The sequence below is a fragment of the Zootoca vivipara genome, chromosome 3 (assembly GCF_963506605.1).
Source record: "Zootoca vivipara chromosome 3, rZooViv1.1, whole genome shotgun sequence".
NCBI lineage: Eukaryota > Metazoa > Chordata > Lepidosauria > Squamata > Lacertidae > Zootoca > Zootoca vivipara.
This window is the reverse complement of record NC_083278.1, coordinates 15,051,285-15,069,886: the sequence shown is the minus strand read 5'-3', so window position 1 is coordinate 15,069,886 and position 18,602 is coordinate 15,051,285. Positions and strand designations below refer to the sequence as shown.

Genomic DNA, 18,602 nt, shown 5'->3' with positions numbered 1-18,602 from the left:
CTCTGGATTTCAGAAATGGGGACAAAATGGCCCTGTTTACAGTTTACTGGGACTGCTGCTTTGCTCCTTCCTGGTCTCTCTCTCTCTCCCCCCCCCCCCAAAACCCGGGCATCTCACTGAGTTAATCCAATGTTTGACTTAAATGTGTTGCCTAAACCCAGGCTAATGGTTAAGCTCCCTCCTCGCTAAATGTAAACTGCAGTCAATATTTGTTCTTTTGTATGAGATGGAGGGGTTATCCAATATAGAATACCCACTATATCACTTCAGATTCTATTGGTTCTTTTCATAACACTTGTCAACACTCAGTTCTTTTTCTCTGCACTTGTGCTTTATTCTTATTCCTAATATTCCAAACACCCCACCATACCCCTTTTTGTGATGTTTTCAGGTCACTTCTAGGCTTGATGTGATGCATATTGAACCCGTGTAAATGGGTTGCCAGTCTGGGCGGCTCCCAACAGAATATTAAAAACACAATAAAACATCAAACATTAAAAACTTCCCTACACAGGGCTGCCTTCAGATGTCTTCTAAAAGTCAGATAGTTGTTTATTTCCTTGACATCTTATGGGGGGTGTTCCACAGGCGGACACCACTAACCGAGAAGGGAACCGCCAGAAGGCCCTTGGAGCTGAACCTCAGTGCCCGGGCTGAACAATGGGGGTGGAGATACTCCTTCAGGTCCAGTATACCTGAAGGAGGGTCTCCACCCCCATCGTTCTGCCCAGACACTGAGGTCCAGCGCAGAGGGCCTTCTGGCGGTTCCCTTGCGAGAAGACAAGTTACAGGGAACCAGGCAGAGGGCCTTCTTGGTAGTGGCACCTGCCCTGTGGAACGCTCTCCCACCAGATGTCAAAGAAAAAAACAACTACCAGACTTTTAGACGACATCTGAAGGCAGTCCTGTTTAGGGAAGCTTTTCATGTTTAACAACAGACCATTGTATTTTAATATTTTGTTGGAAGCCACCCAGAGTGGCTGGGGAAATCCAGCCGGATGGGTTGGGTATGAATAATAAATTATTAATAATAATTATTATTATTATTATTATACTGGGCGGAGGCAGTTTAGGGCTTTAAAGGTCAGCATCAGCACTTTGAATTGTGCTTGGAAATGGACTGGGAGTCAATGTAGGTCTTTCAGTACCAGTGTTATGTGGGCTTGGCAGCCACTCCCAGTAACCAGTCTAGTTGCAGTTTCCGGGTCACCTTCAAAGGTAGCCCCACGTAGAGCACATTGCAGTAGTCCAAGCGGGAGATAATCAGAGCATGCACCACTCTGGCAAGACAGTCTGCGGGCAGGTAGGGTCTCAGCTGTCGTACCACATGGAGCTGATAATGCCCTGGACACAGAATTGACCTGCGCCTCCATGGACAGCTGTGAGTCCAAAGTGACTCCCAGGCTGCACACCTGGTCCTTCAGGGGCACAGTTACCCCATTCAACACAAAGTGCCATCCTTCATCCCATTTCAATCAATATAATATGCTGTAGAACAGGAGCTCAATGATAGTCAAGCAGAATGATCAGTTTATTGTGGACAGTTGCAAATTTGGAGGTTTGGTGCAAAGCACGTCTTTTCAACTCATTTCTCAACAAATGCCTGATCTTCCAATTAACCCTTTACTAGTCATATTGGAGACAGCAGCAGAGGGCATGCACCCACACAGTGAAAATCTCTCTTCGTCACAGTCACAGTTACTGCTATGGCTCGCCAATGCAGTCTTGGGATGGCAATTGGAAAATTATAGAGTGCTTTCTGGAGTATATTCAGCTGTGTATAGGTTTGCAGCCCAAATCTGTAAATCTGATGTTGGGAGAAGTAATATGTTTCCAGAGAGCGTGATAGGCTTAAGCTAGGCTATAAATAACTAGGTGACCTTTCGGGTGTACTGAATTTTGTTAAAATATTGGAAGGCAGAAGGCAGCATGAGAGGGGGAAATCCCACCTTCAGATAATCACAAGTAACCCTCAGGAACTATTATATAAACTCCTTCCTATTTAAAGTTTGTATTACCAGAGACAATTTTGAGACCCCATTTCTATAAAAGGCTAATTCAATCCATAATGACTAGTCAGGTACAGTGTCATCACTCTGTTTTAAGCTTCTAACTGTGCAAGGTTCACGTAGCCCTTGCTGGATATAACATTTTAATGCCGAAAAAGCAGGGATTAATGGTGCTGAATAAAAAGAACTTGGCAAGGGCCATTTCTCATATCCCTCTCCTTGCTACTACTTACAGCAATTCATTTAAATTCATTTAAAACGGAAATAATCTCTACTTATTTATATGAGATCTCATTTCTGTCTCAACCAAGCTTATATTAATTCTGCTTTATATTAACTGATTCCACCGAAGGGAAGCAAACACATTTATGCACTGCAGCCAAATAAAACAAAATATATTTTAGACGTAGCTATTATGATCCTCTCTATATTCTGTCACTATTAATGGAAGAGGCACAAAGTATTGGGGGTGTGTGTCTGTGTGCCCAAGAAAGGGAGAATCAGATCAAGGGGACCATTTGTGGTTGACCTTATCTGGTTCTTAAGGCAAGTGCAGTGACTGCGTCACCACTGCATTACTGACCATAGTTTATCCACAGTTTGTTAGGTTCTGATGAAATGACAAGCTGTGGTTTATTAAAAAAACAGAATACAGATGGAGTATCTGAGCTCAAGGTTCACTAAGGATCATTCACACAGCACAAAACATTATTGTGACATCTCAGCCAGCCCAACAGGGGACATATTTCTCTAGCATCACTGCATGTCTATAACTCATTCCTGTGTTAGTTTCATATAGTGTGCTGCCATGATTACTTGGAAGCAGGGCTATGCTTTTAGCTTGCTTCCATCCTCCTCAAGGCACATCATATCTCCTTCCTCCAGCAACTTGCATTTGCCTGCTTTTGTCCGAAGTGAAACCCAAACATATGACCTGCCACTCATATGCAGGGGCACCATGTATTTGGGAACCCTGCAAAACTCATGGGCCTCATGATCCCTCCCAACTCTACAATTCTATGAGTCAATCATATAAGCATCATAGTAGTAGTAATAATAAATAAATAAATAGATAATTTTATTTATACCCAGCCCATCTGGCTGGGTTTTCCCAGCCACTCTGGGTGGCTTCCAACAAAAGATTAAAAATACATTAAAACATAAGTCATTAAAAACTTCTCTAAACAGGGCTGCCTTCAGATGTCTTCTAAACATCAGATAGTTTATTTCTTTGACATCTAATGGGAGGGCATTCCATAGGGCAGCTGCCACTATTGAGAAGGCCCTCTGCCTGGTTCCCTGTAACTTGGCTTCTTGCAGCAAGGCAACTGCCAGAAGGCCCTTGGAGCTGGACCTCCATGTCTGGGCTGAATGATGGAGGTGGAGACGCTCCTTCAGGTATACTGGGCCAAGGCTGTTTAGGGCTTTAAAGGTCAGCACCAACATTTGGAATTGTGCTCGGAAACGTACTGGGAGCCAATGTAGGTCTTCCAAGACTGGTGTTATGTGGCCTCGGCGGCCGCTCCCAATCACCAGTCTAGCTGCCAGATTCTGGATTAGTCACCGTCGTTCATCCCCTTATATCACATTCTGACCATTGTAAATAGTAATCTAATTGTATTCAGTAAGTGGGGTACATTTGTGACTAAGATGACATATGAATTGGACTCATAGCTCACATTCTTAGGTAAAACATCTCCCCAGCTCTGCAGGTAATAGTCTACTAACATATAAAAGGAATGGATTGTTAAACAGATGTAGATTTGCAAAACACAACAAAGTGCAATCGCTGGCCTCATACGTCTACATAATCCCATCTGTTTATAAGCTTAGGGAATAGGAAGAACTTTTTTTGGGGGGGAGGGTCTGACATTCCTCTAAATTCCAATGGAAAGTGGCACTTTTCTGTTCCAAACAACATTTTAAACATTCCCTGAAGCTCCTAACTAATAAGGAAAGGAAGCAGTGCTTCCTTTCATTGAAAAACTCTCCCGCACATAGGGCAAGGAGCCACCTATTTCTGGAAATCTCCTGCCTTCTTTGTTTTCACAGATACGTGTGTATGATGCAACTAGTTTCCTCTTCAGTCCCCAATAGGGTAGTATCTACTTAGCAAGCCTCTGCTTTAAGGGAGTTAGGAAGCATATAAAACTTTTATTAGGGCATCCTTTTGATGCTTAGTATTATCATGGGTCCAACTGTTGCTCTGCTCCTGTGGTCGATGATTAAAGTAAAACTTCTAAACAAACCACAGGGTAAGATTTCTTCCCTGATATCAGTATTAGTCTGTGAAGAGTACTAACTATCCGACACTGCTCGTCCTGTTCCATTTATGGGCCCTAGCGTAGGCCATATGTGTTGCGTGAAACCTAATTTTCCCATTTGTCAGCTTTTGTTTTCACCACCCAGGTGCAACTACAGTGGTACCTTGGTTGTTGAACTTAATCCGTTCCGGGAGTCCATTCGAAAACCAAGGCATAGCTTCCGATTGGCTGCAGGAGCTTCCTGCACTCAATCGGAAGCTGCAGAAACCATGTCAGACATTCAGCTTCCGAAAAATGTTTGCAAACCAGAACACTCACTTCCGGGTTTGCGGTGTTCAGGAGCTGATTTGTTCAGGAGGCAAGCCGTTCGACAACCAAGGTACAGTACCACTGTATTTGTGTTCCCTCAAGGAAGTGTTACTTTAATCTGGCCTGTCAAATGATTGGCTGCTGGGGTGGTTTTTAAAATGTCCCTTTATGCCATTATTATTGGTCAGGATTGAAAGCATCAGTACACATACGCAGTAGTTTGTTACTGCATGCTGCATGTGTATTTGTCCTGGAGCTTCCTTGCCAACTGGCTCAATACCATTTTCACTAGTATATGCTAGTATTTTTAAAATATATTTTTTTAAAATAAACTTTATTCACATTAGCTAAAGGCATAGCAACAATAAAACAATACACTGTGTACAATGAAAGATTTGTTAAAAGCACAAATTGGAATCCTGAATTATCAGTCAGTTGGTGGCCCTTATTCTAATTCCCCCAGCAATGATGCTAGCAAACTTAGCTGTTGTCTGGTCATTTAGGTCTGATAGAAGGAAATGCATTATGGCCATGGTTGAGCGCCCTGGGATGGTTAGAAGGAGTGCTATGCTAGTATTTTAGTGATGAGATGCTGTGTTACAATAAAAATAAAGTGTTACTTATTTGTGGCATCAACCTGAGTGTCAGGCAGCTTTTCTTGAGTTGAGGAAAGGCACTTTCTTGGAGGAAATGCACAATTTAAAATAAGTAATTGAAAAAGTCTTTAGAAAGGCAATGATCCCGTCTCCCAGAGGAAGGATCTTGTCTGTTTAGGGCCATTCACTTACCATGCTATGAAACCATATAACAGCCTTTCATCAGTCAGATGTTGTAAGGACATGGCAGTATGGAAATTATTATTAATAACTGGCCTGTTCCTACAACTATATATATATATATATATATATATATATATATATATATATAATATTAAAAAGACAGCAGACCCTTGCTCTACAACTCCCATCAGCTCCTAGCAAACATGGCCAGGGGTCAGGGGTCAGGGATTATGGGAGTTGGAGTCCAGCACAACCTTTGTTACCACCACCTTAGCTCATCATGAGAAATGTGATAAAAATTTAGAGACAAATCTATATCTAGCTATATCTCTCTCTACATACCACACACTCTTTGCCACCCAGAAGGAAGTCACCATAAAACAATCTAAAAGCCACAAAAAACAAATAAAACAAGTGTTAGTGCAACACAAAGTAGACCTGGGGGTGGGGTCAGATGAACCCCGCTACCATTATCTACATTGACTGGCAGCAGCTCTCTCTCCAGGGTTGCAGACAGAGTCTATTCCAGCCCTACCTGGAGATGCCAAGAACTGAACTTGGGACCTTCTGTATGGAAAAGAGATGCTCTGCCTTTGAGCTATGGCCTTTCTCCTAGTGAAAGGTGAAAGGTGGCACACAGGTCTCAGCACCAACACAAGACTGTTGGTACTTCCCTTCCAGATTTATGGTGGAGTAGTCTTGCTACCGCTCATCACTTGGTGTTCTCCGTTGCCACTGAACTGTTAGTGCTACGTAAATGTGTGTGTAATGAAGCAATATGGCTGTTTGTGTTGGGCAAGATCAACCATATGGCTGGATTCTGTGCTAGTGGATTGATAGCACATTTCAAGAGGGTAAGCACAAGGCAGTCATTAATCAATAAATCCTTGTCACTCGTGGCCAACTTCTGGAATCTCTGCCAAGGTTACTACATGCTATTAAAAGCATCACAAGGAATCATTCCCTGGGGCATGCCATGCGAATAAGCTATTATTCCTTCTGTAACAATTTTTGCCATAAGTTGTTAGAAGAGTTTGACCTGGCTGATCAAAGGGACGAGCTTTCAAAATTTGAACTACATGAATAACTTCAGTAGCTGGCAGAAATTGAAGCCCTTTATCCCATTACATGGGCATAAAATTTACTTTTAAGGCATATTAAGAGACCTCAAGCTACATAAAGTTTGAAAGAAGGAAGGCATTGTATACAGAGCACTTTTCATAATTCAAACAAGTAGTATGGTCATAATTTTCATTTCCTTACAAGCCCTAGGAACAGAGAAAGAAGCTGTTTTGGAACACTACCAGAAGACACAACTTTTTTTGCCAGAATATCGGGGGTAAATCGGTATCTCGTTCCACAGCTACATTTTAATTGAGGATTGGTATAGCAAAGTCTGCAATGTTCCTTTAACATTTCTTTGTTGTTTTCTGTGGCCAAAGTCAGGGGGCAGGACTGTCATGACCAACAGGCTTTCCATTGTTGTCTTAGCTTCTTTTTATTTCACAGCCTTGCACAGGAATGCAAAGTGGGTCAAGGCCTTGGCCAGGGGTCAGCAAACTTTTTCAGCAGGGGGCCGGTCCACTGTCCCTCAGATCTTGTGGGGGCCAGACTATATTTCGGGGGAAAAATGAACAGATTCCTATGTCCCGCAAATAACCCAGAGATGCATTTTAAATAAAAGGACACATTCTACTCATGTAAAAACATGCTGATTCCGGGACCGTCTGCAGGCCGGATTTAGAAGGCTATTGGGCCGCATCCAGCCCCTGGGCCTTTGTTTGGGAACCCCTGGCCTTGGCAGACCTTCCCCCAGGACACAGTAAAAGAAAAAAAGGGGGAGGGGCTATGAAGGATTCAGCCACAAAGGATTCAAAGTGATGTCAGTGGCTAGAATCAAATGGAAAATAGGGATGGCCTTGGCCCAGTATACCTGAAGGAGCGTCTTCACCCCCATCATTCTGCCTGTAGGCCTTGGACACTGAGGTCCAGTGCTAAGGGCCTTCTGACGGTTCCCTCATTGCGAGAAGCAAAGTTACAGGGAACCAGGCAGAGGACCTTCTCAATAGTGGTGCCTGCCCTCCTATCAGATGTCAAGGAAATAAACAACTATCAGACTTTTAGAAGACATCTGAAGGTAGCCCTATTTAGGGAAGCTTTTAATACAAAGGACTATTGTATTTTAATCTTTTGTTGGAAGCCACCCAGAGTAGCTGGGGAAACCCAGCCAGATGGGCAGGGTATGATAAATTTATGATTGATTGATTGATTGCATTATTGGACTGTTGCTCAACCACTTTGGTTCCCTCTTGTCACTCATGTTTTTCAACAGCTGCGTGAACTGATAGGTGAAGTCGACAGGAGATTTGGACTGAGGGATTGTCTGTATGCTCCGGACAGGCAACTCTCTTTCCCATTTTCATGAGATCCCAGGAAGGGACTTAAAACCCTGAACTGTTCTCTGGGAGCAGTGAGGGTCTACATATGAGTGAACAAACTGAAAGTTAATCCGGATAAAGTGGTCTGACTTCTTAACAATAAACCCATTTTTTATCTATTGCAATAATCTTCCTCTGTATTTAAACCCTCTGTGCCTACTTAAGCTTTACTGCTCTGTATGCTACTGGTAACTGGATATTGGATTTGTATGGGAAAGTGATGCACCTCTAAATGTCTAGAGGGCTCAAAGGAAATAGCAATGTATATTTAGAGTAGTGGCACATTATTGCCACAGTTTTTAAATACTGTATAGTAACCAGCTGAGGGTGCAAGTCTACAGCACTGTTAAAAACAACAACACAACTCTGAGAGTTCCAAGTTTTTTCCTGTACAGGTCCCACTGAATTTAGTGGATTCAAAATTTCATAAAGTTGCATTGTACAAAAACAAAAACTAAACTGATAGCATAGAGAGAATTTAAGAACTTAAGCTAATTTGGCCACTCTTAACCATGTGGCATGACTGTAGGTTAAATCTAATAATGTCATTGTGCTTGTGATTTGGCAAAGGAGGATTGTACTCTGTCATAAAGGTTGTATCTGATACCGTAGCTGAATCATCTGAGTTTTGCTAAGCAGCGGTAGTGTCATGTGTCATATGTTCCATGGACAAAGCTATGGAACTGTCCTCCTGATAGCAGCAAGGGCTGCTTTCTTGGGAAGGACTGGCCTAGGGCATGGTGATGGCAGCGTTGGGGTCAGGCAATCACACTGGCTAGAACACTCGATTGGTGGCAGCAGTTCCATGTCCGATTCCTGCCGCATCGGCAGTGATGGTAATGTTGGGGGTTTGGCTCTGTCCCAACACATGCAATGCTCCTCGTAGGCAGGTCATAACTGGCACAAATCAAATATGAAGAGGGACTGTAGCTCAGTTGCAGAACACATGCTTTGTATGCAGAAGGTCCCATGTTCAACCCAGAGCAGGTTAAGAAAGACAATTGTCTGAGACCATAAACAGCTGCAGCCAGTCAGAATATAAAATAGTAGGCAGTCAGACCTGGTATAAAGTAGCTTTCAATAGCCTGTGGCAGCTCTACATCCCAGCACCTGCTACCACACCCTTCTCCCTAAAGAGTGGGTGTGTCTTCTTTTTGGAATTTAGAAACAAGCCATAAAGATATGGGTGGGTTCCTTTTGGGACAATCCTATTACAAGCATTATTGTTATTGCTTAAGAGTGTGCTACATAAGATTGTAGGAAACGAAGTGATGAGAGGCCAGAAGTTCATACACTGGAAATCTCAATTTGACTGCTGATATTTTCACAGGGCTCTTTCCAGTAAAGTGCTGAGATTACTCCATTGGCTCAATAGCTTCTGCATCGGCGTGGGTTCAAGAGTGGGAGCCTGTGTGGGAGCTGCTGCTGCTGTCAGTCGCTGGCCTTCCAGCCCCTCGGTTCTTAGTGCTCTCGTGGGAATCCCGCCAAGATGTTCAAAAAATTTGATGAAAAGGAGAATGTGTCCAACTGCATCCAACTGAAAACATCTGTTATTAAAGGCCTTAAGAACCAGCTGATAGACCAGTTTCCTGGGATCGAACCATGGCTAAACCAAATTATACCAAAGAAATACCCTGTGAAGATAGTACGTTGTCATGAACATATAGAAATCCTCACAGTAAATGGAGAATTGTTATTCTTCAGGCAAAGGGAAGGACCATTTTATCCCACACTCCGATTACTTCATAAATATCCATTCATTCTACCACATCAACAAGTTGATAAAGGAGCCATTAAATTTGTACTTGGTGGAGCAAATATCATGTGCCCTGGTCTGACGTCTCCAGGAGCTAAACTTTATCCTGCTGCTGCTGATACAATTGTGGCAATAATGGCCGAAGGAAAGCAACGTGCCCTGGGTGTTGGAGTCATGAAGATGTCGGCAGAGAATATTGAGAAGGTCAACAAAGGAATTGGCATTGAGAATATCCACTATTTAAATGATGGTCTCTGGCATATGAAGACGTATAAGTGAAGCAGCAGGAAGAATCCATTCCCTGTCAGCTTGGCCTGTTTTTAATTCTTCTGTTTAAAATATGTGGCTGAATGTAAACTTTGTTTTGTGGTGATGCTAAATAAATCAAGTGAATGCTGGAAAAAAATAGCTTCTGCATCCACAAATCTATTCAAGGTAGCAATGTTAACACTTTAAAGGACAATGAAAAATATGGATGACTGAAAAGTAAATGAATAATTTCACCTAATATTCTTGCAGGGTGGATCTTCCTCGCTGGAAGAGCTTTCAGTTTGAGTAAACACATAGGGTTGAGTTCACGTTATTGCTGGTTAACCTAATGTTTTCTGCCTGTTACTAATGAGTCTCCTTCCCCAGCCAAAACATGAAAGAATTTTACAGATAACGTAAAGAAATGATAAATTTCTATCTACGGTATATAGATAGATATAGATCTCAGTCAGGTGATATAGATCTCCTCCTGTACATAGTATTACATTCCTGCGAGTGAGTTCATGTAAGATCACTTTGTGCCGTTCATAATCAAAGCACAATCCTCAGAGCTCTGCTTCTTTGATCATGTGCAGAAGTTTTCTGATGATGTAGCGCAGTTTGCTAGCAAAGGCCATCCCTCCAGAGCACAATACAAAAATGATTTTCATATCAGGTCTAAGAAATATTATTTTCCCTTCAAATCTGTCTTTCAGAGGCTGGTAATAAGCACAGGGGCTTCTGGGCTCTCTGTAACAGCAGCACTCATATAAAGGTTTTTTTGGTTGTAAGTGTTTAGATTTTGAGTTGTAAGCTTCCTTGTTATGACTCCATCATGTGACATGCACTGATGGTGAGCCGCACGCAAAAAAGCACACAAACAATGCAAAGCCCCTTCGCACAGAAATAGTAAGGTGTTTGGGCACCAAGAAATATTTTTTCTGATCCTTTTGAGCCTGTGTGCTATATTTTAAATTTTCTCAAGGATTCATCCTGTTAACTAAGTCTTCCTTACATAACACTGGAACACATTTATTAACTAACGGTAGCCAAATAATTGACTGATTAGTTAAAATCAGTACAGTAGACTCACAAGTTATGTGGGGTGGGGGTTATGTTCCAGGAATAGTGCATAAAGCCAAAATGGAATATAGTCAAAACACCATGGGTGCAATGACAGAGCCTCCAAGTTTCCCTATAAAAAGGTTATTACTTTGTGTGTGTCAGGAAACGGACCAAGGTATTTCAACCGCAAATTTCTGTTTGTACTATGTGGACTCATTTCATTTTGTGGTACCTGCTATTTGCCCCCATGTTACTCCAGGCAGGTTGCAAACATTACTTTTTATCCCCTTACTGAGTTAACTGTCATGTGAGTTAATGAGAAGCCTTTACTCTATACAGAGACTAGAGATAATTTGCCAGAAACAAACAAAAATCTATTGGGGCCAAATGCAACATGCTCCTTGCGTTGTGTAAGACAGATGGAAACTACTTCAGGGCAAAACTAATTTCTCCTAGGGTAAAAGCCACAAAACATAGCAGTGAAAAAGGTCTTTAATTTATTATTATTATTATTATTGTTATCATCATCATCATCATTAGTACCACTCTTTTTCTACAATTTGGCTGCAACCCTGGGCAATGAGCAGTTATGTATCTGCATGGAAACCAAAAAACACCATAAAGGAGGGCTGTGATTTTCATCACCCCTGGGATGGAAATGTGGGAAGAGGCAGAAACCACCGCCAAACAATGCTGTCTCACTGTTTGATTGGTGGAATTATGAACGTTTACATTTCTATAGCAACAATTGCATATCTAAAGTACTGTAGAAACAGTCAAATACTAATTTTCAATAGACAGCCAAGTTTGGTGCAATTTAGCAAACAGAAGCATTTTTTAAAAATAATAATAATCTGGATTGTCAAGGCTGCTCTCTCTCTCTCTCTCTCTCTCTCTCTCTCTCTCTCTCTCTCTCTCTCTCTCTCTCTCTCTCTCTCTCTCTCTCTCTCTAACTGATCCTTTAAATAAAACACAAAAGAGGGAACCATGAAAACAAATTTGCTATAATTGTCAGCAGGAGCATATCAATGGCAAATAGTCTAGAGAACAAACTCTAATCCTTTGCCACCAACCCATCTGTGCAGAAAAGATAAAAAAGTGTGTGAAGATGGAAATAAGTAAAGCTGAATCTGTGACAAGTCAAATGCTAAGCAGGCTGGTTCATCATATTGTTACACACCACCCCAAACTCCACAGAGTGAAATTCCAGAAGTTCCAGGCATGCTTTGCCCATGGCTCAAATGCACACTTGGGTCTAACCTAAATACACACAAGTATTTCTTGGCTTTAACACTCCAAACTTCAATTCAATCCAATCCAATCCAATCCAATCCAATCAATAGCTTAATCCAGAACGTATGGTGTTTTGCAACCCCAGACTCATAACAACATAGCTGTCAACTTTTGGATTTGAAAATAAGGGACCAGCAGCCTCACCTGTCCCGGGGACAGTCTACGGTATATCTAACAATCCAGGATAGCAGCGGGAAACGGCGCTGGAATAAGGGAATTTCTAGCAAAAAAAGGGAGGGTTGACAGCTATGCATGTTAAATTACACTGATTCAGATAGTGCGCCCACTGAAAAATATTGGAAAGGTGAAATATCTTTCCTCAATGATGTAAAAAATGTGGCATTTTGCATTCAAATTCTCTTATCTATAATTGCCCAATAAAATAATCAAAATAAATCACACAGTCCCACACATCAGTGACTCTAAAGCAACCACATTGATATTGGCACAAATGTACTGTGAAGAAACAAAAGGTTTGTAAAAAGAGCCAGAATACTATGGATATTTTAACAAGTGCTGAATGAAAACCATTTGCAAAAGTTGCAATTCTTGCTTTTGTACATCTGCAATGTCTGAAAACTGTGGAGGGCACTTAAGACACACACACACACGACTAAAAAACAGGAAACACATAACAAAAAAGAGAACCGAGGGCACAAATTTGCATAAAATGTGCACATGCAGAGAAGTTTAGAAATAACTAATTTAAATACAGTGGTACCTCGACAACCGAACGATTCGACTTCCGAAGGTTTTGACTTCCGAAGTTGACAACCTCGGAAGTTGTTTCACCGTGCGTGCGTTCTGCGCCTGCGCAAACCAGCGCATGTGGTCGGCACATGCGCAGAAGCGCGAAATCACGCTTCACGCATGCGCACAAGCAGCGCTTCGACAACTGAAGACTTCGACTTACGAAGACAGCCGCAGAACCGTCTTCGTAAGTCGAGCTACCACTGTAAAAATATAGTACATCATCTTAGTGGGGGAGACTGTGACCAGGTGAGCTGTGCATCTGCTCTCCCATCTTATGGTTCTTTGTTTTCCAACTGGACTTGAACACCAATAGACAACACTGTCAAACGGACCAATAAAGTAGAACACATAGACACCTTATTGAAAACAGACCTTGCATATATGTGAGTGTGTGGACATCTGGTCAAATGGGAGGGTATCACTGGGGAACCAACTCCTTTTTTAGATGTTTAAGATGCTCCTCTTTATTCTTTTTGTCCAATACCTGTGGCCTGGTTCTATAAATCAAGTTTATTGTGTGCTCAAATAAAATACTCAGAATGGCTAACACATTATAATTTGTTTCCAGTGCAGAGTTTGCTCCTGAAGAGGCTACTGCCCCTGAGTTAAACAGTGCATTTTATTGGCTGTTTTCCTTCCATAACCCAAAGGATGATTTTATATTTACATCTAATGGTTTTAATTATAACCAAATATTTATCTCCATTATGGCTAAATTAGCAGGTACTTAATTGTATTAATATATACCACCTGACACTTGGGTTATCTCACTTGCCTGCATGTAGAAAATAGAAAACTACATAATTCAGTTATGTGGAAAATGTCCTCAAGGGCATCTGCAATGTAGCTGACATCCCACATAAAATCTGTGCTTCACACAGCGAGTTGCCTTCTGCAGCATATTATTAGGAGCAGAGCATTTGTAAATGCACCCTCCCCATCCCCCAGTTACATAGATCATTTTTATTCATTAAGAATAAAAGTGCTTATATGGCTGTGTAGTAAAGAAAGCAAAACAATCAAACAAAAAAAGAGTTCACTGTCAGATCCAAAGCAGGATGCAAATTTCTTTTCCTGTTAATTAATTGAGCTTTCATCGCAGTTCTGTGATCTGTAAATAAAACTCCCAAACCAGTTTTATAAAACACAAAGGGAGAAGAGACACAGGAGGTAGTAGAGGGGAGGAAAAGCCCATGGATGATCAAATTCCACAGAAACTAATTGTGTTTGTGGTGTTCTCTTTCTGAAGGATGACCAAACAGGGCCATCAGCACCAAAATAATTCTGAGTTTGCTTGTTTTTTTATGCAAATGAACTATAAACTCAAAGTGTAATGTGCCCTTGATGCAACTTGAGCACCTACCAAATATTACTAAGCCAAGGAGGCAGCTTTGTAAATATTATGAATGGAAGGAAAGTTGCATCTTCTGCTAAAGGGTATGGAGTGTCTAACTTTCCAAGTCTTATTTTCCAAGTTCCTTTATTAAAAATTACTCAGGCCTTTAAAGATCTACCATAAGGGGGACTTGATGAGAAGCCTTAAGATATTTACCCAGACATGACTGAGACATGCTTGATGAGATGGGAAAAAACACGAACCCCTTTGAAAGGATGCAAAAATATCCAGCCATCTGCTTAGTGGCAATGCTTTGAGAACAATGAGAGGGGAATAAGAAGTGGGGAAGAGGGGGGGGGCTGCTAGATGGAGGGAAAAGGTAAAGGATCCTTCAATTATTGGGTCAATGAGGCCATTACCGCTCAAAAAAAACGTCAGCAGAAGCAGCTCGGAAAGCTCAGGAAAACAACAGCAGCTCATTTTTTTAAAAAAACAACAACAACAGCCCAGCCCGTAAGAAAGCAATTTAGGTCAGTGTTGCTCACGAAACCTTAGTTAATTAGAAATCATAGGTAATGCGTGCAAGCTCCGAAGAAGCTTCATTCCTCTGCCTTATCCTTCCTTTCATTTGCAGCCCTTGAAGTCCTGCAGATGGAGCTCTGCTTAAATGAATACTGCACAGCCTGAGAGAAGCTTCTGTTTCATTTGGCAGTGCAGGTGAACAGCCTGAATTAAGGTTTTAAATGAATGCCCCAGGTGTTTATTCAATATGGTGCACAGCTTAGGCGCTGTGAGCTCTAAAGGCTTGGCAAAGCGCACCTGTGTTTTCACTATTATACAATCCACTAGAGAAAAATTACAGGGAAGGCAAAAGTTTGCTAACCCGGGGTACCACTAATCAGATTTGAACCATTGTTTTTTTGCCAGGCTATGAAATGTGTTATCCTCATGAAGGAGTACATTCTTCTGAATGAACGAGCAGCCCCTTAGTTCTGAGGGGGAGTAAACAGTCCCCTAAGCTGTGGTAATATGTTCAATAACCTCATTTTTATAATAATAAATTCAGGTTGTCTTTTTCCCTTTTGTTATTTCACTGCACTAGCTATATCACTTTGTTGTTTCCAAAGCTTTTCAAAGCTGACAGAGCCTTAAAGGTGTTTGGAGGAAATTTTTTACCCAAGAGCAATAATATATCTCATGATTCAGTGTGCATGGGTGGTTCGTGAATTCTGAATTGAGGCCATCCGGCCCCATTTTGGATTGGACCCCTTTGTTGTTAAAAGTAGTAGAATGTCAGAGAGAAGCTCTGTACAGAATTCAGCTGGAAAAGCCATAGCTGCTGAGCACTCTCCTCTTTGAAAGTTTTAGGAGACCTGTCCAGGGTTGAATCTGACAACCTTATCCTGGAATCACTAATTCACCAATGCTGCATCAGAGTATTCTGGACTGTAGGGCCAGCCCAATGCATTTTGCCACTTGAGGCAAAACAGATTCACAGAATCATGGAGTTGGAAGGTACCCCAAGAGGGCCATCTAGTTCAACCCCCTACAATGCAGGAATCACAGATAAATATTCCAGGCAGTATTCATGTTGTGTTATGTGTTCTTTGAATAAACCTGAAATTTTTGGTGCCTGCTACACGGCGCATGCCATTTTTCATATCCAACAATACCCTGGTATGAAAATGCAGGCCACATTTTTATTAATCGACTCCAAGTAGATGTTGCCTTACGTCTAAGGAAGGAATATTTCCATGCGTACTTTATGAGCAACCCAGTCCTGGCTTCATATCACTCCTTCATATCACTCCTCCTCAAAGCCAGCACACCCTAAAGGTGCATCAAGGATACATTGCACCCACAGATTCATGACACTATTGAACTCAGTCACCCATTAACTACTAATGGGTCAAGAAGACATCTTTCATTTTAAAAATTAAATTCTTTTAATTTTTTTTATTTAAAAAACTACCTTCCGAGTCTAAAAACAAATAAGAACCTCACTGAAATTAAAACGTATGCTTATGAACTACATCCAAGAGTATTAAAAGAAATGGCACAGGTGATTTCAGAACCACTGGCAGTAATCTTTGAGAATTCCTAGAGAACAGGCAAAGTCCCGGCAGACTGGAGGAGGGCAAATGTTGTCCCTATTTTCAAAAATGGGGAAAGAGAGGACCCAAACAATTACCGCCCAGTCAGCCTGACATCAATACCAGGAAAGATTCTAGAGCAGATCATTAAGCAAACGGTCTGTGAGCACCTAGAAAGGAACGCTGTGATCACTAAAATTCAGCATGGGTTTCTGAAAAATAGGTCATGTCAGACTAATCTGATCTCATTTTTTGACAGAATTACAAGCCTGGTAGATGAAGGGAACACTGTGGATATAGCCTATCTTGATTTCAGCAAGGCCTTTGACAAGGTGCCCCATGATATTCTAGTAAAGGAGCTGGTAAAATGCGGGCTAGACAATGCTACCATTCAGTGGATTTGTAACTGGCTGACTGACGGAGCCCAAAGGGTGCTTATCAATGGCTTCTCTTCACCCTGGAGAGAAATGACTAGTGGGGTGCCACAGGGTTCTGTCTTGGGCCCAGTCTTATTCAACATCTTTATCAATGATGGGCTTGAGGGTATCCTGATCAAGTTTGCAAATGACACCAAATTGGGAGGGGTGGTGTGACAAATTGAAGCACTTTTAAAATGTTTATTTCGGCCCGGCTAGCAAAGAGTTAACCCACCTCCAGCCTGACTGGCATAGAACTCTGATGGGGGCGGGACTGTGCCCGGTTTGAAAGGAGGGAGTGTCGGTTTGGTCAGTTAGGAGGGAGAGGGAGGAGGGTGTGGTGTGGTGTTATGTGGTGGCTTGTTTGAAGACAGTGAAGAGGCTAGGAAAACTTAAAGTTAAATGTTTGACTGAGTTTATTTTGTACAACTGGAACAAAGCTAATTAATAAATGACACGTTAAAGAAACACTTATGTTTTTAACACAATAAAACTTCATCTCTGTTTTTGCCAAAAAGGTCCGTCTTTATTTTTCCAGCGAGGTACCAGGACTCACAGCCGGGGTGGCTCAAGAGAGGGCAAAACTCACCTCAGGCAGGGAGGTGGCAGTTTGTGTCCTGGAGTTACACGGAGGAGGCTTTGAAGGGTAACCTGAGGCGCCAAGAAGTTGCCAGAGTGCATAGGGCAAACTTTTACAGTGGGGAATCCAACTGAGGGAGACCCTTTACTGGAGGCAAGAGGTTATTCCGTGGGACAGCCTAGAGTTTCTTAAGGTACCAGGTCACGCAAGCTGGAAGGCTCTCCTTACTAAGAAACCCATTAGTAAAAGGGGTTTATTTTTGAGGCGGCAGGAGAAGAGGGTGGGTGTTTTCCCCTCTGGATTCCTGTGTCGCAGTGATAGTAAGAGAGAGTGGGACCTGGGTCGTCACAGGTGGCTAATACCACAGAGGACAGGATCACACTTCAAAATGACCTTAACAGATTAGACAACTGGGCCAAAGCAAACAAGATGATTTTTAACAGGGGAAAATGTAAAGTACTACACGTGGGCAAAAATAAAAAAATAAAAAATGAAAGGCGCAAATACAGGATGGGTGACACATGGCTTGAGAGCAGTACATGTGAAAATGATCTAGGAGTCTTGGTAGACCACAAACTTGACATGAGTCAACAGTGTGATGCAGCAGCTAAAAAGGCCAATGCAATTCTGGGCTGCATCAATAGGAGTATAGCATCTAGATCAAGGGAAGTAGTAATACCACTGTATTCTGCTCTGGTCAGACCTCACCTGGAGTACTGTGTCCAGTTCTGGGCACCACAGTTCAAGCAGGATACTGAAAAGCTGGAACGTGTCCAGAGGAGGGCAACCAAAATGGTCAAAGGCCTGGAAACAATGCCTTATGAGGAACGGCTTAGGGAGCTGGGTATGTTTAGCCTGGAGAAGAGAAGGTTAAGGGGTGATGTGATAGCCATGTTCAAATATATAAAAGCATGTCATATAGAGGAGGGAGAAATGTTGTTTTCTGCTGCTCCAGAGAAGCGGACACGGAGCAATGGATTTAAACTACAAGAAAGAAGATTCCACCTAAACATTAGGAAGAACTTCCTGACAGTAAGAGCTGTTCGGCAGTGGAATTTGCTGCCAAGGAGTGTGGTGGAGTCTCCTTCTTTGGAGGTCTTTAAGCAGAGGCTTGACAGCCATCTGTCAGGAATGCTTTGATGGTGTTTCCTGCTTGGCAGGGGGTTGGACTGGATGGCCCTTGTGGTCTCTTCCAACTCTATGATTCTATGCTGTGTGTGAGTTTTCAGATATCCATGTCTTCATCTCATATGCAAGTTCTG

At 42.1% G+C, this 18,602-nt stretch overlaps 2 protein-coding genes across 3 annotated transcripts in view; one reads left to right on the top strand and one right to left on the bottom strand.

The window, feature by feature from the left end:
* The window catches only part of MACROD2 (mono-ADP ribosylhydrolase 2), an 898,190-nt gene that overhangs the window by 22,478 nt on the left and 857,110 nt on the right, over nt 1-18,602 (bottom strand). The window lies entirely within an intron of this gene.
* On the top strand, nt 9,167-10,199 carry LOC118082478 (malignant T-cell-amplified sequence 1-like). The gene has a single exon (XM_035110057.2). It carries the CDS (start codon nt 9,289-9,291, stop codon nt 9,832-9,834), a length of 546 nt encoding a protein of 181 aa, XP_034965948.1. The 5' UTR covers nt 9,167-9,288; the 3' UTR covers nt 9,835-10,199.